The 16,109-nt window shown below is 64.0% G+C and overlaps 1 protein-coding gene across 5 annotated transcripts in view; it reads right to left on the bottom strand.

Annotated features, from left to right (window-relative positions):
- KCNAB2 (potassium voltage-gated channel subfamily A regulatory beta subunit 2) overlaps positions 1-16,109 on the bottom strand; it is an 85,815-nt gene that overhangs the window by 42,800 nt on the left and 26,906 nt on the right. For 3 of the 5 annotated variants that reach the window (XR_009865888.1, XM_062190339.1, XM_062190341.1), the window contains exons 2-3: positions 4,862-4,990; positions 3,544-3,585 (exon numbers count right to left, since the gene is read on the bottom strand). Coding sequence is in view for 4 of the 5 variants with exons in the window: in XM_062190339.1 (XP_062046323.1) it covers positions 3,544-3,585; positions 4,862-4,938 (119 nt within the window). In the remaining variant the exon portion in view is untranslated. The remainder of the gene's footprint in view (positions 1-3,543; positions 3,586-4,861; positions 4,991-16,109) is intronic. The other 2 variants (XM_062190340.1, XM_062190342.1) reach the window with 1 other exon arrangement.

Raw genomic sequence — 16,109 nt, 5'->3', positions numbered from 1 at the left:
CGCCCTCCCGCCCCGCCGCGGGCACGGCCATCTCACGCCTGCCCCTGGCTGGCTCGCTCTGAGGGTTTCCGCTTTGAAAAAACAAATAGTTGCAGGGGGCCTCACTTCAGATCAGCCCGGGGCGCCCCCCGATGTCTTCCCCTCGGTCCGTTTTCAGTTCCTGAGAAGGGGCCTGCGTGGTCCGGCCGCTCCTGGGCGCGAGGGAGCACTCACCTGCCTTCGTGGGCGCTGCCCGCTAAGGAGGCCTCCGGCTAGCCGAGTAGGGCTCGGGCGCTCCGAGGCTCGGCGCCGTGGCGTTTTCATTAGGCAGTGTCACTGCGGAGCCTCTGAGCGAGGCTGGTGAGCGAGGCGAGTCCCCCAAGGGTCGGCTTTGGAGGCAGTGAGCCCATTAGTTCTATTAGGGCGTTTCCTCTCCGCGAACGAGGCTGAATTATTCACGAGCGCCTCTTCCCCTAAAAGCCTGGGCAGTGCAGCTGCCTGGCTGGGCTGGCTGCTGGCAGGCAGGCTTGGGGTGCAGCCTGGGGCGGGGGTCTTGCTGTCGCCTCCAGCCCCTCTTACATCCCCCGCTGGCCCTGCCTGCCAGAGCCTGTGGTATGCGTGCGGGACACACAGCCCACAGCTTCTGCCCAATCCAGTCCCAAACTCGGGCGGGGCGGGGCGGGGGGGGGGGGCTGGGAGGTGTGACCACCACTCACAGCAAAGGGGCTGGTGAGGTCACGCCTCCACGGGGACGTGCTCCAGACTGGGGTATCATATACTGCCCGCATCTCTGTATGGATGGAAGGTTCCAGAAGTCTGCTGCTTGGTAACTGCATGGCGACTCCCTCTAGGCAGGACGTCCCGACCAGGGTTTGGGAAATGCTCTGGGGTGAGGCTAAATGCTGTGACCCCCGGGGCACTGCCTGCCATCCAGGACTCCAGCCTCACGCTGCCTCCCAGCCAGAGAACGAATGGACAGCCGCTGGCTGTCACGGGGGCTGGGGACAGGAAGGTGGTGCCCCAGACACAGAGCAGGGGTGCAGGAGACCAGAGACTGGCAGAGGACGCAGAGCTGGGATGGGGAGACTGCGTTGGGAGGGCTGTCCTCTGTGTCACTTCCTCGCTCGCTACCCTCCGAGCAGTGGGAGGCCCTGTGCCTCTGCTGGGCCGTGGCCCTTAGCCTAATGTGCCTGTCTCCAGCCCCTGGGCACCTCCTCTCTCTCCCTCTCCCCGGGATGTGGCCCCTGATATCTTGGCCTCAACCTGGCACCCTTGGGCTCTCCTGCTGTTCCTGTGGCTCAGCCGGGCTCCTCCCCTCCTGGCCTGTGTTCCACCACAGCCCGCTGGCCCCATCTGCGTAGCTGACCCTCTGCCCACACCTGTGGTTGTAGGTTTTGCATCTACTGGAATGTTCCTCCTGGTCTCCGTGCACCCAGCCTTTGGGGTCCAGCTCAGAGCTCTCATGCCGCCTTCTCCAGGAAGCCTCCCCCGGCTCTCTTCTGGCTGTGGCCACTCCTCCTGGGAGCCCACCAGCACTTGGGATCTGCCCCACAGCTCACTCTGCCTTCCAGACGTGGTTCGAGCTCCTTGGTTCCGGGGCACACTGCATGCTCGTCCCCTCTCTGCAGCCATGACTTTGTCCGTGGGACTTGGGTGTCCTCCCCACTCACAGTGGTGGCGGCGGGGTGGGGGAGGGGGTGGGGGGTTTGCTTTCCCGCCCTGTGACTTCAGGCTTCGTCACGAGTCTTGCTTTGGCCAAAAGGATGCGAGCAGAGGGCTGAGTTCTGGTCCCCACGGTGGCCGCAGAGACAGCACACACTGCTTCTCCTCCAGCATTTCTGCCCTGAGAGGGCCTGGGCGGGCCCAGGTGAGGCAGGACGGAGGGGTGGAGACCACCTGGGCCCGCCCAGGCGAGCCCAGCCCAGAGGAGCAGACGGACGGACCGAAGGGCAAGGATTGCTGAGCTCCAGGCTCGCTTGCTCCGTGTCGCGCAGAGCACAGCTGACCGACGCAGGCTCCTACCTCCCTCACCAGCCTGGGAGCTGCTGGAGGACACAGCCCTCGGACTCCTCTGCCCTATTAGGAGGCCAGGCTGAAATCCCTTGGGCAACCGGCCGCAGCCATGGTTAGTGCCCGCCCGGTGACGAGGGCGCCCCGTTGGGCTTGGCACCCAGTCTGACAAACAAGCGAAGCTCCCAGTCCTCGGAAGTCACCGTGAGAGCCACGACAGCCACAGGTGTCCACGTGGAGAAACCCCACCTGACACCCACAGGGCAGCGCGGCCAGAGCCCCAGGGCACCGGAACACGGGGCTGAGCACGGGGGAGGGGGTGTTCACTCGGTGACCCGCGGGCTGCAGACCTCGGAGTGACTCTCACTCCAGCTCGGTCACACTGGCAGCTCACCAGCCCGCACCTGCCCCCCACCCTCCCTCTGGCCCCAGCTCTCTGAGGACACAGTCCAGGCTGTGTTTCGCTGGTCCAGTCCCCCTGGGACGACTGCCACACGCATGTTATGACATAATCCACACACACATTTCACCCGACCCAGCGCTCGCAGGCTCAGGCTGGGACCCAGCTAGTTCAGGCAAGATCTCAAGTAGCAGAAATTGAGTAGCGACAAAGAACCGGCCGCGTCTTTCCACCCTCTGCAAGGGATGAGACCTCCCAGGAGGCACTGAGGCAGTGATACGAGCCAGCCTGGGGACCCAGGACCATTGTCACCATCACAGAGCCCGAGGCGGCGGGGAGGGAAAAGCTGAATGGAAATCCAAAGCCGGCCCCGGCACCCACTGCTGACCCCAGCATCCACAGCCCAGGCTCCTTGCCCGTCCGGGACAAATGCCCACGGTGTGGCCGAAAGTTGGTGGCATGATGCTGGGGAGCTGGCAGACTCCCAGGCCTGGAGCCACCACGCAGGGGTAGCACCCAGAGCTGTACCCATTCTCCACGCAGTCCCGCGGCTGGCGGGGCTGGCTGACCATGGGTGCCAGACAAGCCTGGCATCCCAAGAAGGGCGCATCACCCTCCCAGGTGTTTCCCCACCTCCCAGGTACGAGGACGGCGGTGCACAGGGAGGGAGGGATGTACTGGCCTAGGAGAACCCCGCCGGCCATACGCCTGGCTCTTCTGTGCCACGACCTGCTGGGGCCCTTGGCTTGCTAATTCACCCGCAGGCAAACGCATGAAGATGTCACCAAGTCACCCTGGCCCTCACTCAAGGGACATGGGTACCCCCCACCCCACCCCAAGAAGGCTTAGCCTACGAGGAGCCCGCGTGCTCCAAGCCCCTGTCCTCTGCAGAGGCAGCAGCGTGGCCCCTTCTCCCCTCTGGCGAGCGAGCACTTGGCCGAGAGCTAACCAGGCTCAGGACGCCCACAAGCTCAAGTCAGCGCACAGCAAGAACATCACCACGCACTCGGTATCTCCATCAGGACGTCGCCCGCACGAGTGGGCACTGGGAGAGACCGCAGAGCCTGGCTGGCATCGGAGACCGCGCCGGGCCGCACGGAGCCCACGCCCTCGCCTTCAGCCTGCTGGGTTTCGGGAAAAGAAGGGCTGATTACCTGTAAAACTGGAGCTGTCTTTTGGGGCTCCCATACCGAGTACTTCGGACAGCAATGGAGGAAAGAGAAAAAAGGGAGAGGGAGAGAGGAGAGAGAGTCCACAGTTGGCATTAGCCACAGACGTGCCAGCTCAGAGGGCAGCAGCCGCACGGCACACCCCGCGGCCCCCCCACCCGCCTGCCTGGCTGTCTCCCAGGATGTGCGGCTGCGGCCAAACGCGCTGCAGCAGCGCCACCCAGTGGCCGTGCAGGCAGAGGCACGGAGCCCGAGCCCTCTGAACACCAAGGGATCCTCTTGCTTGGCCCCAAGCCTCTGTCTGTCTGGCTTTTATAAGCATCAGAACATGCCTGGCAATGCGCCCCAGGACAAGGGCTGCACACCCGGACAAGGGCTGCACACCCTCACACAGGAGGCGCCCGGTGGCCCTGCGCCAGCGCCTCTGTGGGTGATGACAGCTCTTTCGGGGACACTTCTTCCCGGGTCATTTCCACGGACGCCGTCCTGGGCTCAGGCCCCACTCAGTACCTGGGAAAGCCCTGCTCCCCCAGGACGGGCGCTGGGTCCTGCCCACGCGCTGACGGCGGTGACGCAGCTGTCTGGGGCCGGCCCTGCTGGGTCGCTGCTGCCTGCCATGCAGAGCTGGGCCTGGATGCCTTGAGGGCAGCCGGGCTGTGAGCCTCGCGCGGGCTGCTGGGGGAGCTGGGGTACCCCAGAGGCCACAGGAGCCCTGGTGTGAAAGTGTGAGATAGAAGCTGGGAAGGGGGCTGGTGACGTGGGGCAGCGGGTAAAGCCACTCCCTGCGACGCCGGCCTCCCATATGGGTGCTGGTTCGAGTCCTGGCTGCTCCACTCCTCCCCCCGCCCCGCCCCAGCTCTGATAATGGCCTGGGAAAGCAGCGGAAGATGGTCTACGTGCTCAGGCTCCTGCTACCCACGTGGGAGACCCAGATGAAGCTCTTGGCTCCTGCCTAGAGCCTGGCCCAGCACTGGCCACTGAGGCCCAGCGGGTGGAAGACCTCTCTCTCTCTCTGTGACCCTGACTTTCTAAATAAATAAATATCTTCTTAAAAAGCAAGAGCAGCAGCTGGGAAGGCCTCCCTCGAGAACACTCCAGCAGAGCCAGGGAGCAGAGAGGGGTCTGCGCTGGCCCAGGCCCACCCGGGGGAGGCTTCGCACTCTCCTCTGTGGCTTGTGAAACTTCTCTTTCCTTCGTGGGGGAGCTGCTCACCAGGGTGCACCTGGCAGCTCTGTCCTGCCCGCCTCCCGAGGGAGGGGCAGCGGTCGGGGGCCCTCCTTGGGGGGCTGGGGGGTTGGGTCACCTGTAGATCATCCCTGGGGAGCCCGTCTGCCGCAGGGACAGCCTGGCTGGGGAGCCCGTGGTCGATTCCGGGTACATGGAGCCGGTCTCACGCGTCCAGACCCGCTCGCTCGTTCACGCCGGGAAAGTTCTGGAAGGAAAGCACAGCGGGGGGGGGGGGGGGGTTAGAAAAGACCAGCCGGGTGCGGGCAGGGGCTCCACGCAGGGCCTGGGGGGCTGTCGGGACGACACTGGGCGGGTGGACCCTTGGCTCAGGTGGGCTGATGGCCAGACGAGACGGCTGGGGGAGGACTCTCAACACCGCTTCCCTCCCCCACCGGGGGCAGGGGTCCTGGCTTCATGAAGGACCCTACCCCATCACTCCATGCTCCCGGCAGACACAGCAGGGGTCCTTCCACACCTCCCTCCTGTTCTGTCACCCCCACCCACTGCACTGAGGGCTCTGGGTGCTCTGACTCCCCCCCTCCCAGGAAGAGGCCCCACGGCACCCAGGGTCACCCTAATGCTGTCTCTGGCCTGGCTCCAGCCCACGGCGTCGTCTGAGCCAGGCAGCTCTTCGGAAGCCCGGGTGGCTCAGGCTCCTGGGATCCCCACCTCGTGTAGTTCCCTCCCCCAGAATGCGGCTGGGCCAGCGGTTTGCCGCGAGCCGGCTCAACACGGCAGAGGTGACGGCTGTTGCTTCTGGGGATGGGACGCAGACTGTGACTTCTGTCTCGCCAGCAGGCTCTCCCCACTGGCTCTGATGACCCAAGCTGCCAGGCTGGAGAGGTTCCTGTGGCAGGAACTGAGAACGACTCCTGGACGACACCCAGCACGGAGGGGCGGCCTCAGCCCGACAGCCCACAAAGCCGAGAATCTCCCACGTGACCCTGGGAGCTGACACAGATCCCACCCCAGCTCGGCTTCCAGTGCCTGCCCTGCCCACGCCCAGCTCTGGACCCAGAGCAAGCGGGAGGAGGTGCTGTGGCTCGGAAGTGGTCTGGTGTCCAGTGCGGTGGAGGGGTAGACGCTCTCAGAGGTGGGGCCCAGTGGGGGGGGCTCCTGGGACTCCGGTTTGTTCTGTTCCCACGGGAGTGCTCCGTTATGGAAAGGCCAAGCCCGGCCCCGCCATGCTCTGCTCCCTGTCTCCCCACGTGATGTCCCCACGGCCCATCTGCTGCTGTGCTGCCACCCCCCGCCGGGTCCCCACCAGAGGCCGCTGGGCCTCGTTCTCCCAGCGCCATGTCGGGTAGCCAGGCTCAGGCGCTGGTGAGGCGAGGGAGGACAGGCCACACAGGTAACGAACAGGCACTGTTGCCCCCGCCAGGGCTGTGGTGGCGTTGTCCACAGCGACGGAGGATGAACGGAGACGCCCACCCAGTGAGCCCACCTCCATTGCTACCCTTGGTCCTGCCCTTGATGCCTGGGTCAGCCTCCTCGCTGTTCCCTGCTCCCTCGTATCCCTGGACTCCTGCCCTCTCCCCCCCCCCCAGCAGCCAGGGCATCTACTTTGGAGCACATCTGGGCATGGTGTCCCTCCCCCAGCCATGGCTTCCCAGGGCTCTGTGCTCTGGGCACGGTGTCCCTCCCCCAGCCATGGCCTCGCAGGCCTCTGTGCCCCAGCACAGACCCCAGGCACCCTGGTCTTCCCCGGCAGCCAAGTGTCCCCCCTCCCAGGCCTCGGCATGGAGTTTCTTCTGCCCGTCCACTGTACTCAGGGGTCCACCCTGCGCCCTGGTCTGGGGTGGGGGCTCTGTGGGGGCAGGGATGTTGCAGGTCTCACTCCCACAGCACCTGTACCTGGTACAGGGTGTGGCTTCTGAAAGGAGGAAGGAGCCTTGGCTCTGACGGGCAAAGGGTTGGTCCCGGCTCAAGACACAGCTCTGCCCACTGGGCGATGGGGCCCTGGAATTAACCAGACACCCAGACCTGCAGGCCTTGCTTTTCCCCAAATCCGAATCCCTGGCTCCTGGAAGCTCTCAGGACACTCCTCCCCTCCCCCACCACGCGACACAGCACAGCTGCTGCTAACGGAGTCCCCAGCGAGTGGGGCTGAGAGCAGGCATGTGTGGACCTGCCTGGAAGACGGGGACAAGGGATGGGAAGACGCAGCCCGCGGCGACCACGGAGCACGCGACAAGGGACAGTGAGTGTCCCTCACTGCTTTAGAATCTCGTGGGGAATGAGAGACACCATGCATAAGGTGCATTTCAATCCTTCAGGCAGGGGGTCGGCGCCAGCATCCCATACGGGCGCAGGTTCAAGTCCCGGCTGCTCCACTTCTGATCCAGCTCCCTGCTAACGGCCTGGGAAGGCAGCGGAAGATGGCCCAAGTGCTTGGGTCTCTGTACCCAGGGGGGAGACCCAGAAGAAGCTCCCGGCTTCTGGCTTCAGATGGGCCAAGCTCCAGCTGTTGTGGCCATTTGCGAGTGAAACCCTCTCTTTGTAACTCTGCCCCTCAAATAAATGAATAAATCTTAAAAAAAATTCTTCAGGCAACTGGAGCTGAGGCTTGCCTGGCATTCACCTGAGGGCTCCTGGCCCACCCGGGGCCCCTCCTGAGCTGTGAGGATGCCACCGGGGAATGCGCCCCACGAGCCTGCACCTGGTGAGCAGACACCCAGGCCTCCAGGTCACCTTTCCCTCGGAGGGTCCTCCAGGGTCCCTGGTCCTCAGCGGCACCAGCCAGCTTCCCACCCAGCCAGGTCTACGAGGAAACTGCTCACCTGTCTGGATGCAGGACGCGGCTGCAGAGCCCTGAACCCCGGACAGACGCTGCAATCTGAAGTGTCCAGTGCCCTCTTGTGGAAAGCTGGGGGTCAGCAGGCGTGGGCGGGGCTGCGAGGCCGGCACCTGCTCCAGCATCTCACAGAACACACTCAACAGCTGGCGGGAGGGGTGGGCGTGTGGTGTGGAGGTTAAGGTGCCGCTTGGCATCTTAAGATGGCTAACACGCCACCTGCATCCCGTTACGGCGCCTGGGTTCCGGTCCAGCTCTGCTCCGCCTGCAGCTTCCGGTTACTGTGTGCAGTGGATGGCGGCAGGGACGGCTCAAGTGGCTGTGCCCCTGCCACCACGGGGAAGCCCTGGATTGGGTTCTCGGCTCCTGGCTGTTTCAGGCATCTGGGAGCTCTCCCTGTCTTTCTGCCTCTCAAAAAAATCCCCAAAACCGGCCGGCGCCGCGGCTGTCCCGGTTGGGGCACCGATCCTGTCCCGGTTGCCCCTCTTCCAGGCCAGCTCTCTGCTGTGGCCAGGGAGTGCAGTGGAGGATGGCCCAAGTGCTTGGGCCCTGCACCCCATGGGAGACCAGAAGCACCCGGCTCCTGCCATCGGAACAGCACGGTGCGCCGGCTGCAGCACGCCTACCGCAGCGGCCATTGGAGGGTGAACTAACGGCAAAAAGGAAGACCTTTCTCTCTGTCTCCCTCTACTGTCTGCTCTGCCTGTCAAAAATTAAAAAAAAAGGCCGGCGCCACGGCTCACTAGGCTAATCCTCCGCCTTGCGGCGCCGGCACACCGGGTTCTAGTCCTGGTCGGGGCACCGATCCTGTCCCGGTTGCCCCTCTTCCAGGCCAGCTCTCTGCTGTGGCCAGGGAGTGCGGTGGAGGATGGCCCAAGTGCTTGGGCCCTGCACCCCATGGGAGACCAGGATAAGCACCTGGCTCCTGCCATCGGATCAGCGCGGTGCGCCGGCCGCAGCGCGCCAGCCGCGGCGGCCATTGGAGGGTGAACCAACGGCAAAAGGAAGACCTTTCTCTCTGTCTCTCTCTCTCACTGTCCACTCTGCCTGTCAAAAAAAAAAAAAAAAAAAATTAAAAAAAAAAAATCCCCAAAACCAAAAAAAAAAAAGAAGCAAAAAAACCATCTGGCATTAAACTCCCAATGGTCTATCCCCTAATGCACAAAACACTGCCAGACCCCTGGATGTGCAACAGACTCGGCCGGAGCGGCCAACCCCAGGAGCCCCCATGGAGGACGCAGGCCCACAGGCCCTGTGGTGGGGGTGGGGCAGCAGTACTCGGGATTCTAGAATCACAAACTCAATGAGCAGCTGAGATGGTGAGCAGACCGAGTCTCTCGCTCTGTAGACACGGGCAGGCCCAAGAGGTGCCCTTCAGACAAGTTCCCAGGTTGACGGGACGCTGCTGGCCCAGGGCCCACGCCTTGAGAACCGCTGGTCTGGAGGCCACAGGCCACGGCCAGAGGCCAAATCTGCCCAGCTTCAAGTTGCGATTGCACTGACCCAGCACGGCTGGTGCTGTGTGTGTGCCGCGGGGCGGGGCAGCCCGGGAGCCCGTGCACCCTCTCTGCCCCCGTACAGGACGTCTGCCAAGGCTCAGCAAACTTCTCCCAGTCCAACGGGGCCAACTTCCAGCTCCTCCGCGAACACCACTCGCCCCTCGCCTTAAAAAGACTCAAGCAGCCTGAAACCAATCTCCCAGACTCCCTGGCCAGCACCAGCGGCCCCTGGGCTCTGGTGCTCTGGCCCCCCGCGGAAGTGGCCAGCCTGTGGCCAGACCCCTGGCCGTGGCCAGACCCCTGGCTGCCGGGAGTCGCTGTGGCCAGTGCTGCCTGCTTGGCGGAGCCTTGCTCTGCCCACAACTCAAGGCGAGCGCCAGAGCCCAGCTCCTTGGGACCACCCCCTTCCTGATGGAGCTCACCCCCCCCCCCCCATTCACAGGAAAGTCCTGGCGGCAACTCCTTGCCCCCCCGCCGGCTCCCAAGCTAGCTCCCAGCAGCCCACTTCCACGCCAGGGAAGCCTCCTGTGCTAGCCCAGGGGTGCCCTGTGTGCCCTCGCCTCGGGCCCCGTCTGTCTCCTTGGGCTCCTCCCACTCATCCCAGTGCTCCTGTCCCCAGCTCTGGAAGCCGCCCGGGCTCTGGCCCTGCACCTCTCTCCTTTCCTGACCTCTGTGGCTCCATGGCAGGCCCCGCGCCCCCATCTCCACTGGGGGCTCCCCAGATCCCCCGACTCCATTCACTCCGCTGCTTCTGCGGGGCGTGGAGCTGGAATCACGGGCAGGTGCTGAGCTCCTGACCAGCCCGTCCACCTGCAGCCCCGCCCCCCACAGGGGCCGGGCTCTGTCCACGTCCTGCCCCCGGGCCAGGCCAGGACCACATCCCGTGCTCTTTACTTCTCCTCCGGGGGTGGCCGCCGCCTTCTCTCCCGCATCCACACCCCAGTCTCCCACTGCTGCCCGCACCCCAGTGGTCTCCAGGGGGACAGAAGGTCAGAGCACTTTCCGACTTTGCTCAGACTTCCAGAGGCTCCCCTTCTATCCAGGGTAACAGCTGGAATCTCCACGCCAGCTCACAGGCCCGCCTGCCCTAGGCCCCTGCAGCTTCAACCCCTAGGGCCGCGCACCGGGGCCCTGCACCAGCAGAATGAGCGTGGGGGTGGGAGTCCCTGAACCAGCAGACCAGCGCCCTCCTCAGGGCTCTCACACTCCTCGTCCTTCTGCCTGAACTCGGCTCCTGACCCCAAGAGCCGCCCAAGCTGCCACCCCCTCCCTGCCACCTTTGCCTCTTTGAGCCAAGGTCACCTTCTCGTGTAGGTCCTTCCCGGACACCTGATCTTAATTCACCCACCCCGGGCCGACACTGCCCCGGCCCCTTCCCGTTATTTACCTCTGTTGCGTGTCGCCTGCCAGCATCCCTCACGCTCACCAACTTGTTCCACCACAGTGCTGGCCACGGAGGCGGGCAGTTCTGCCTGCTGAGGTCCCCGCTGTGGCACATGGCGGACACGCCGCAGGGACTTGCTGAGTGAATGACTCAACCAATGAGCGAGTCTGACTCAGCCGGCTGAAGGCCCCTGGAGAGGGAGCACGGGAGAAGCAGGAGGCCTGGCCATCTGCCTGCTGCCTTCTCTGGACGTCAAGGCCCCCTCTGCCCAGTGGGGTGCACAGGGCAGCCACAGGCCACGTGTGGGGCGGCGTTCCCAGGGAAGCCCCTGTCCCACTCCCAGTCCCTAGTCTGGACTGCAAGAAGTGCTGGCCCTGAGGTCAGACTCCGGGCCACGGCCGCAGGCGGGCACTGCCTTGCTCTGAGGTCACTTCACAAGGAGCTGCAGGCCACCACAGCGCCCGCCTCCTTCCTCACGGCGGCTGCAGGCCAGCGTGCGCCTCTGCCCCCTCTCGGGGAGGAACAGGGGCTCTCCTCAGGCCCTGCTTTGCTTTCAGAATGCTGGGGGCTGGGCAGGGCCGCCTCGGTCTGCAGCTGCCCCTGTCCAATCAGGAGCGGCTGCACCTGCTGAGCAGCCAATCCTGGGAGCGGATACCTGAGCGGGCAGGCTGCGATGCCCAGGCTGGCACAGCTCCCGCGCTGGAGGGAGGCAGGCAGAGAAGACCCCGACGGCCACGTATCTTGGGGGAACGGTTTCAAAAGCCCCCCGCCCCCAGGGGCAGGAGGGGAGCCCAGCAGCTTGGGGTGCAGGCTGGGTCCCCCTGGAGCCTGCACTCCCACGTGGGCTACACGTGACCTTGAACTCACACCTCCCCCAATGATATCAGCAGAAACCGAAGCGGGGAGGTCTACGAGGCCCTGCCCTGGCCTCCTCACGGTAGCAGAGAAGCGAGGGGTGAAAACGCTTTGAGCTCACGGGGGAAGACGGCGCGTAAACCCCAGCCCTTGCCCTTCGTGCGGGGAGCTGACGACGGCACAGGCGAGCACAGTCCGGCGGGCTCACCAAAGGCGTTTCCTGTATGTCCTGTGTCCTCCCCAGCTTGTCGTCCTGAACACTGTCAAAGCTCAGAGAAGCTGCAGGAGTCAGAACAGCAGTGAGAGCCACAGGACGCTCACCGTGGCCGCCGCCCGTCCGCCTTCGGCTTGCTGGTCTGCGTTCTCTCTCCCTTTCTTGCCGTTCCTCTCCCCACCTCAAAGAGCAGACACACGATTCTCTGGAGCCTCGGAAAGTGAGCGGCAGGCTCCCAGGCTCACCCGACCACACCAGCCTGCATCTTCTGAGAGCCCTGCCCCAGGTAACCGGAGCCCCGCGGTCACACCTCAGGCGACCAGTTCACTACCACCGACAGGAACCTGTGCTCGCCTTCCCCCGTTGTCCCACAGTATCTCTCATGGGGAGCTGGGGTTGGGGCGCAGGGGTCAGGCTGCCACCTGCACGCCAGCATCCCGTAATAGAGTGCCGGTTCCGCTTCCCATCCAGCTTCCTGCTATCGCACCTGGGGAGGCACAGATTGGTGGCTCAAGTGCTTGGGCCCCTGCCACCCGTAAGGGAGACCTAGGTAAGAGTTCTGGGCTCCTGGCTTTGCCCTGGCTGTCGTGGCCATTTGGGGAGTGGAACAGTCAATAGAAGTTTTCTCTCTCTGTTTCTATCTCTTCTCAGAGTTCTGGGCTCCTGGCTTTGCCCTGGCCTAGCCTTGGCTGTGTGGCCATTTGGGGAGTGACCCAGTCAATAGAAGTTCTCTCTCTCTGTCGCTCTGCCTTTCAAAGAGATAAATAAATCTTTGAAAAAAAGAATGTAAAGCTAATAAAAATAATAAATAAAAACTCCAGAGTGCAGGGTAGAGTTCAGCCTAGCAGTTCAGACATCGGCTAACTGGGGCTGGCGCTGTGGCATAGCAGGCAAAGCCGCCGCCTGCAGCGCCAGCATTCCATATGGGCGTCGGTTCGAGTCCCGGCTGCTCCATTTCCGATCCAGCTCCACGATGTAGCCTGGGAAAGCAGTAGATGGCGGCCCAGGTCCTTGGGCCCCTGCACTGCGTGGGAGACCTGGAAGAAGCTCCTGGCTCCTGGCTCTGGATCAGTGCAGCTCTGGCACTGCGGCCAGTTGGGAATTGAACCAGCGGACGGAAGACCTCCCTCTCTCTCTCTCTCTGTGTAACTCTTTCTTTTAGGAAAAAAGAATTAAGGACATCTGCTAAGACACCTGTGCCCCACACCGGAGCCCGGCTCCTGACTCCAGCTTCGTAACCGCAGAGCCTGGTGGGAACCACGAGCTGGTTTGGGCAGGAACAAGCAGGTTTCCACACAGGAGGAAAGGCCCGGGATCAAACAGGTGGGCGGTGTAAGGGGCTGGGGTCAGGGCAGACCGACGTGAGGGGCCCGAGCAGGCCACACGAGGTTGCCCTCCCCCTCCTGAGCCTCTCTTCCCTCATCTGCAGGCAGGGAGGCCTTGCCCGCACCACCCCAGCTTCTCCCTGGAGCGCACGCTAAGTGGCTGTGCTACTCCAGGGCCATGTGTCTGGGGGTGTGGGTGGCAGCCGTGCCGGGCTGTCACCACCTCTGATTCCTTCACCCTCAGCATTCCAGGCGGACTCTGCGGCCTGTCCAGTCTGACGGAGGCTTCCTGCCTTAGACGGAAGGACTCAGGAATCCAGGAGACGGCGCACCAGCGGGGAAGGTCGGACGTGAGCCCAGGAGCCAGGGGCAGGGACACACAGAGCAATGCGAGACCCCTCCTGGCTTGCCTGGGGGACAGCCTTTTCTGGTCAGCCGGGTGTTCCGGCCCACGCACCCGGCATCGGCTCTGCAGGGGAGGCAGGAGGCGGCTGTGGGAGGTTGAACCATCGACGCCGAGTCCTCACTTCTCCCCGTAAGCAGGACTTCTGCTGTGTGTCTCTGCTGCCCCCTTGGCACACACATGTGCACGTACATGTACACACACATGTGCACACGCAGGCTGATCCGGCCCAGTCTTTGGTGTAGCCGCGTGACTTGCTTTGCCAAGGGAAGGCAAGCACACTGACAGTTCCAGCCTCGGCCACAGGGGACTTGTCCTCAAATATCTGCCCGTCATGGGACTCACGTGCCCTCGGCCCCCCCACTACACGTGCGAGAGCTGCTTGGTCTGGAGCCAGCCAGCCTCAGATGCTGTGGCCTGCACCCGGCTCATCACACGCTGTGAAGTTAGCGCCCCAGGGAGCCAGGGCTCCAGGGACATCTTTAACATTAAAACACAAGCGCAGCGGGAGTGGCGGCCAATGCCCAGCTCCCGGAGGCGGCCGTGTCTGCCCAGCTCCGTGGATTCTGGGGCTCAGGAGAGCGTGGGTGGCTGCAGCCTTCCCTCAGCAGGGATCTCCTGGTCAGTTCTCCGAGTGCCGGAGAGGGAGCCAGTCTCTAGCTGGAAACCCTGCCCGAGCCTCTAGCAGCGTTCCACCCTATGGGGCTGGCTGGTAGCCTGACCCCACCCTCCTAGAGCGGCCCCAGGGGATGCTGGTAGCCTGACCCCACCCTCCTAGAGCGGCCCCAGGGGATGCTGGTAGCCTGACCCCACCCTCCTAGAGCGGCCCCAGGGGATGCCACTCTCTGTGCCGGGGAAGGGGGCAAGGCCGTCCCTGCTCCCTGGGCTTTGGTGCTGACCCTTAGCTGCGGTCCTAACTCTGACCTCGGGTCAGTGTCTTCATCTGTGAAATGGGGTAACAGTAGGGGTGGAAACTGTGTGTGTGTGAGCAGGGAGGGCCATGGGCACCAGGACCTGTCCGTGCCTGGTCCCCGGCCTACCGGGCATGGGGCAGAGAAGGCTCTGGCCCAAGGCCTGGCCGTGCCTCCTGCAGAGCGGTGGGGCAGCTGCTCCTGGCTGGCTGTGCCGCCTGTCGAGGGCGGGTGAGCAGCCCCTGCAGACGGACCGGGCGCGGGCTCCTCGCTCTGCAGGGATGCTCGACTCTCCTCAGCATCTTATGTTCCCCTCCCCTGCCTGTCTCCTTTGCTGTGAGAGGTCTCTCCTCTTGTCCACTGTCCCAGAAAAAGGCTAACCATGGCCGGCGCCGGGCTCACTAGGCTAATCCTCCGCCTTGCAGCGCCGGCACTCTGGGTTCTAGTCACAGTTGGGGCGCCGGATTCTGTCCCTGTTGCCCCTCTTCCAGGCCAGCTCTCTGCTGTGGCCAGGGAGTGCAGTGGAGGATGGCCCAAGTGCTTGGGCCCTGCACCCACATGGGAGACCAGGAGAAGCACCTGGCTCCTGGCTTCGGATCAGCGCGGTGCGCAGGCCGCAGCGTGCCAGCCGCAGCAGCCATTGGAGGGTGAACCAACGGCAAAAGGAAGACTTTTCTCTCTGTCTCTCCCTCTTACTGTCTACTCTGCCTGTCAAAAAAAAAAGAAAAGGAAAAGGCTAACCTTTCACCCACCTGCCAGCCGGACACTCAAGCTGACCCCAGAGCACAGGTGGTGGTGGTGGGGCCCCACGCCCATGGGCTGTCTGTGGCTGCCTCCAGTTCCCACTCAGCCCCGCGCCCAGAAGCTCCACGGGGCTGATCCCCAGCTGGCTGAGGCGTTACCTGTGGCTGGGTGGCAAGACCCAACCCTAGCACCGCGAGGAAGGGGACTCTGAGGGGAGGGGACCGGGGGACAGGGGGGCGGGGGCAGGGGTGCTGGGGGCCATCTCCGGGGCTGGTCACTGCAGCACCTGTAATGGAACCATCCTTATTTGCCTCCATCCCCACATTCCCAGAGACTGCTGAGACTTGAGCACCATTTGGGGAGGCAACTGCGTCTCTTGTTGGCTGATGTGCCACAGTGCCCAGAGTGGCGGCCGCCACACGGTCACACTCGGCACACGCTGGCCAAAAGGATGGAGAGACAGAGGCTCTGGGTGCCGGGGCCATGGGCTCTGAGCTCCTGCTGATATGGAACCCGTGACTCTGCACACTGCTTCTTGAACCCTGGGCCTCCCACCTGCCAGTGCCCCGGAGAGCCTGCTGTGCCTGCCAGGGCCACAAAACCCTGCCCGCTGTGCGGCCCGAGTCTGGGAGGAGCCGCTGTGCTGACGACTGTGGGCCCCAAGGAGAGGCAGGAAGAGGTGCAACTGCTCAAAACCACAGGACACAAACGCACGCGCACAGACACGCCCTTCCTGTCTCCCCAGGAGGCTGGACGCCCAGGCTGGGAGCGAGATCAGTTATGGAGGCTGCCGACGACTCAGAGTACCCTTGGGTAGCCAGTCCTGCCTGTGGAGGGAGCAGGAAGCCCCCATTGCTGTAAGGATGCCCATGAGGGACTGGGCAAGGGTCCTGAGGCCAACATAACCCAATTCCCCAGCTGCACCATCCAGACCTGGGTCAGATGCAGCCCAGGGATGGGGCAAAGAACGGCAGGAACACCACGACGGGGCACGGCCAGGACCTCTGAGAAGCCTCAGACTTTGTCCAGCTCCTGCAGCCTGAGCCAGGGGACGGGCGGCGCGAGACCTGGCAGTCCCACACTACACAGCACAGGGCCAGGGGGTCAACAGCAGAAGCGTCGGCCCCACCTTGGGGCCCAAGACCAAGACCGCCGTTTGCGGCATGTGCTAACACATGCCATCAGCGCCTCACTC

This window comes from Lepus europaeus, chromosome 5, assembly GCF_033115175.1.
Source record: "Lepus europaeus isolate LE1 chromosome 5, mLepTim1.pri, whole genome shotgun sequence".
NCBI lineage: Eukaryota > Metazoa > Chordata > Mammalia > Lagomorpha > Leporidae > Lepus > Lepus europaeus.
Note: the sequence above shows the minus strand (reverse complement) of the source record. Positions and strands in the feature narration are given on the sequence as shown.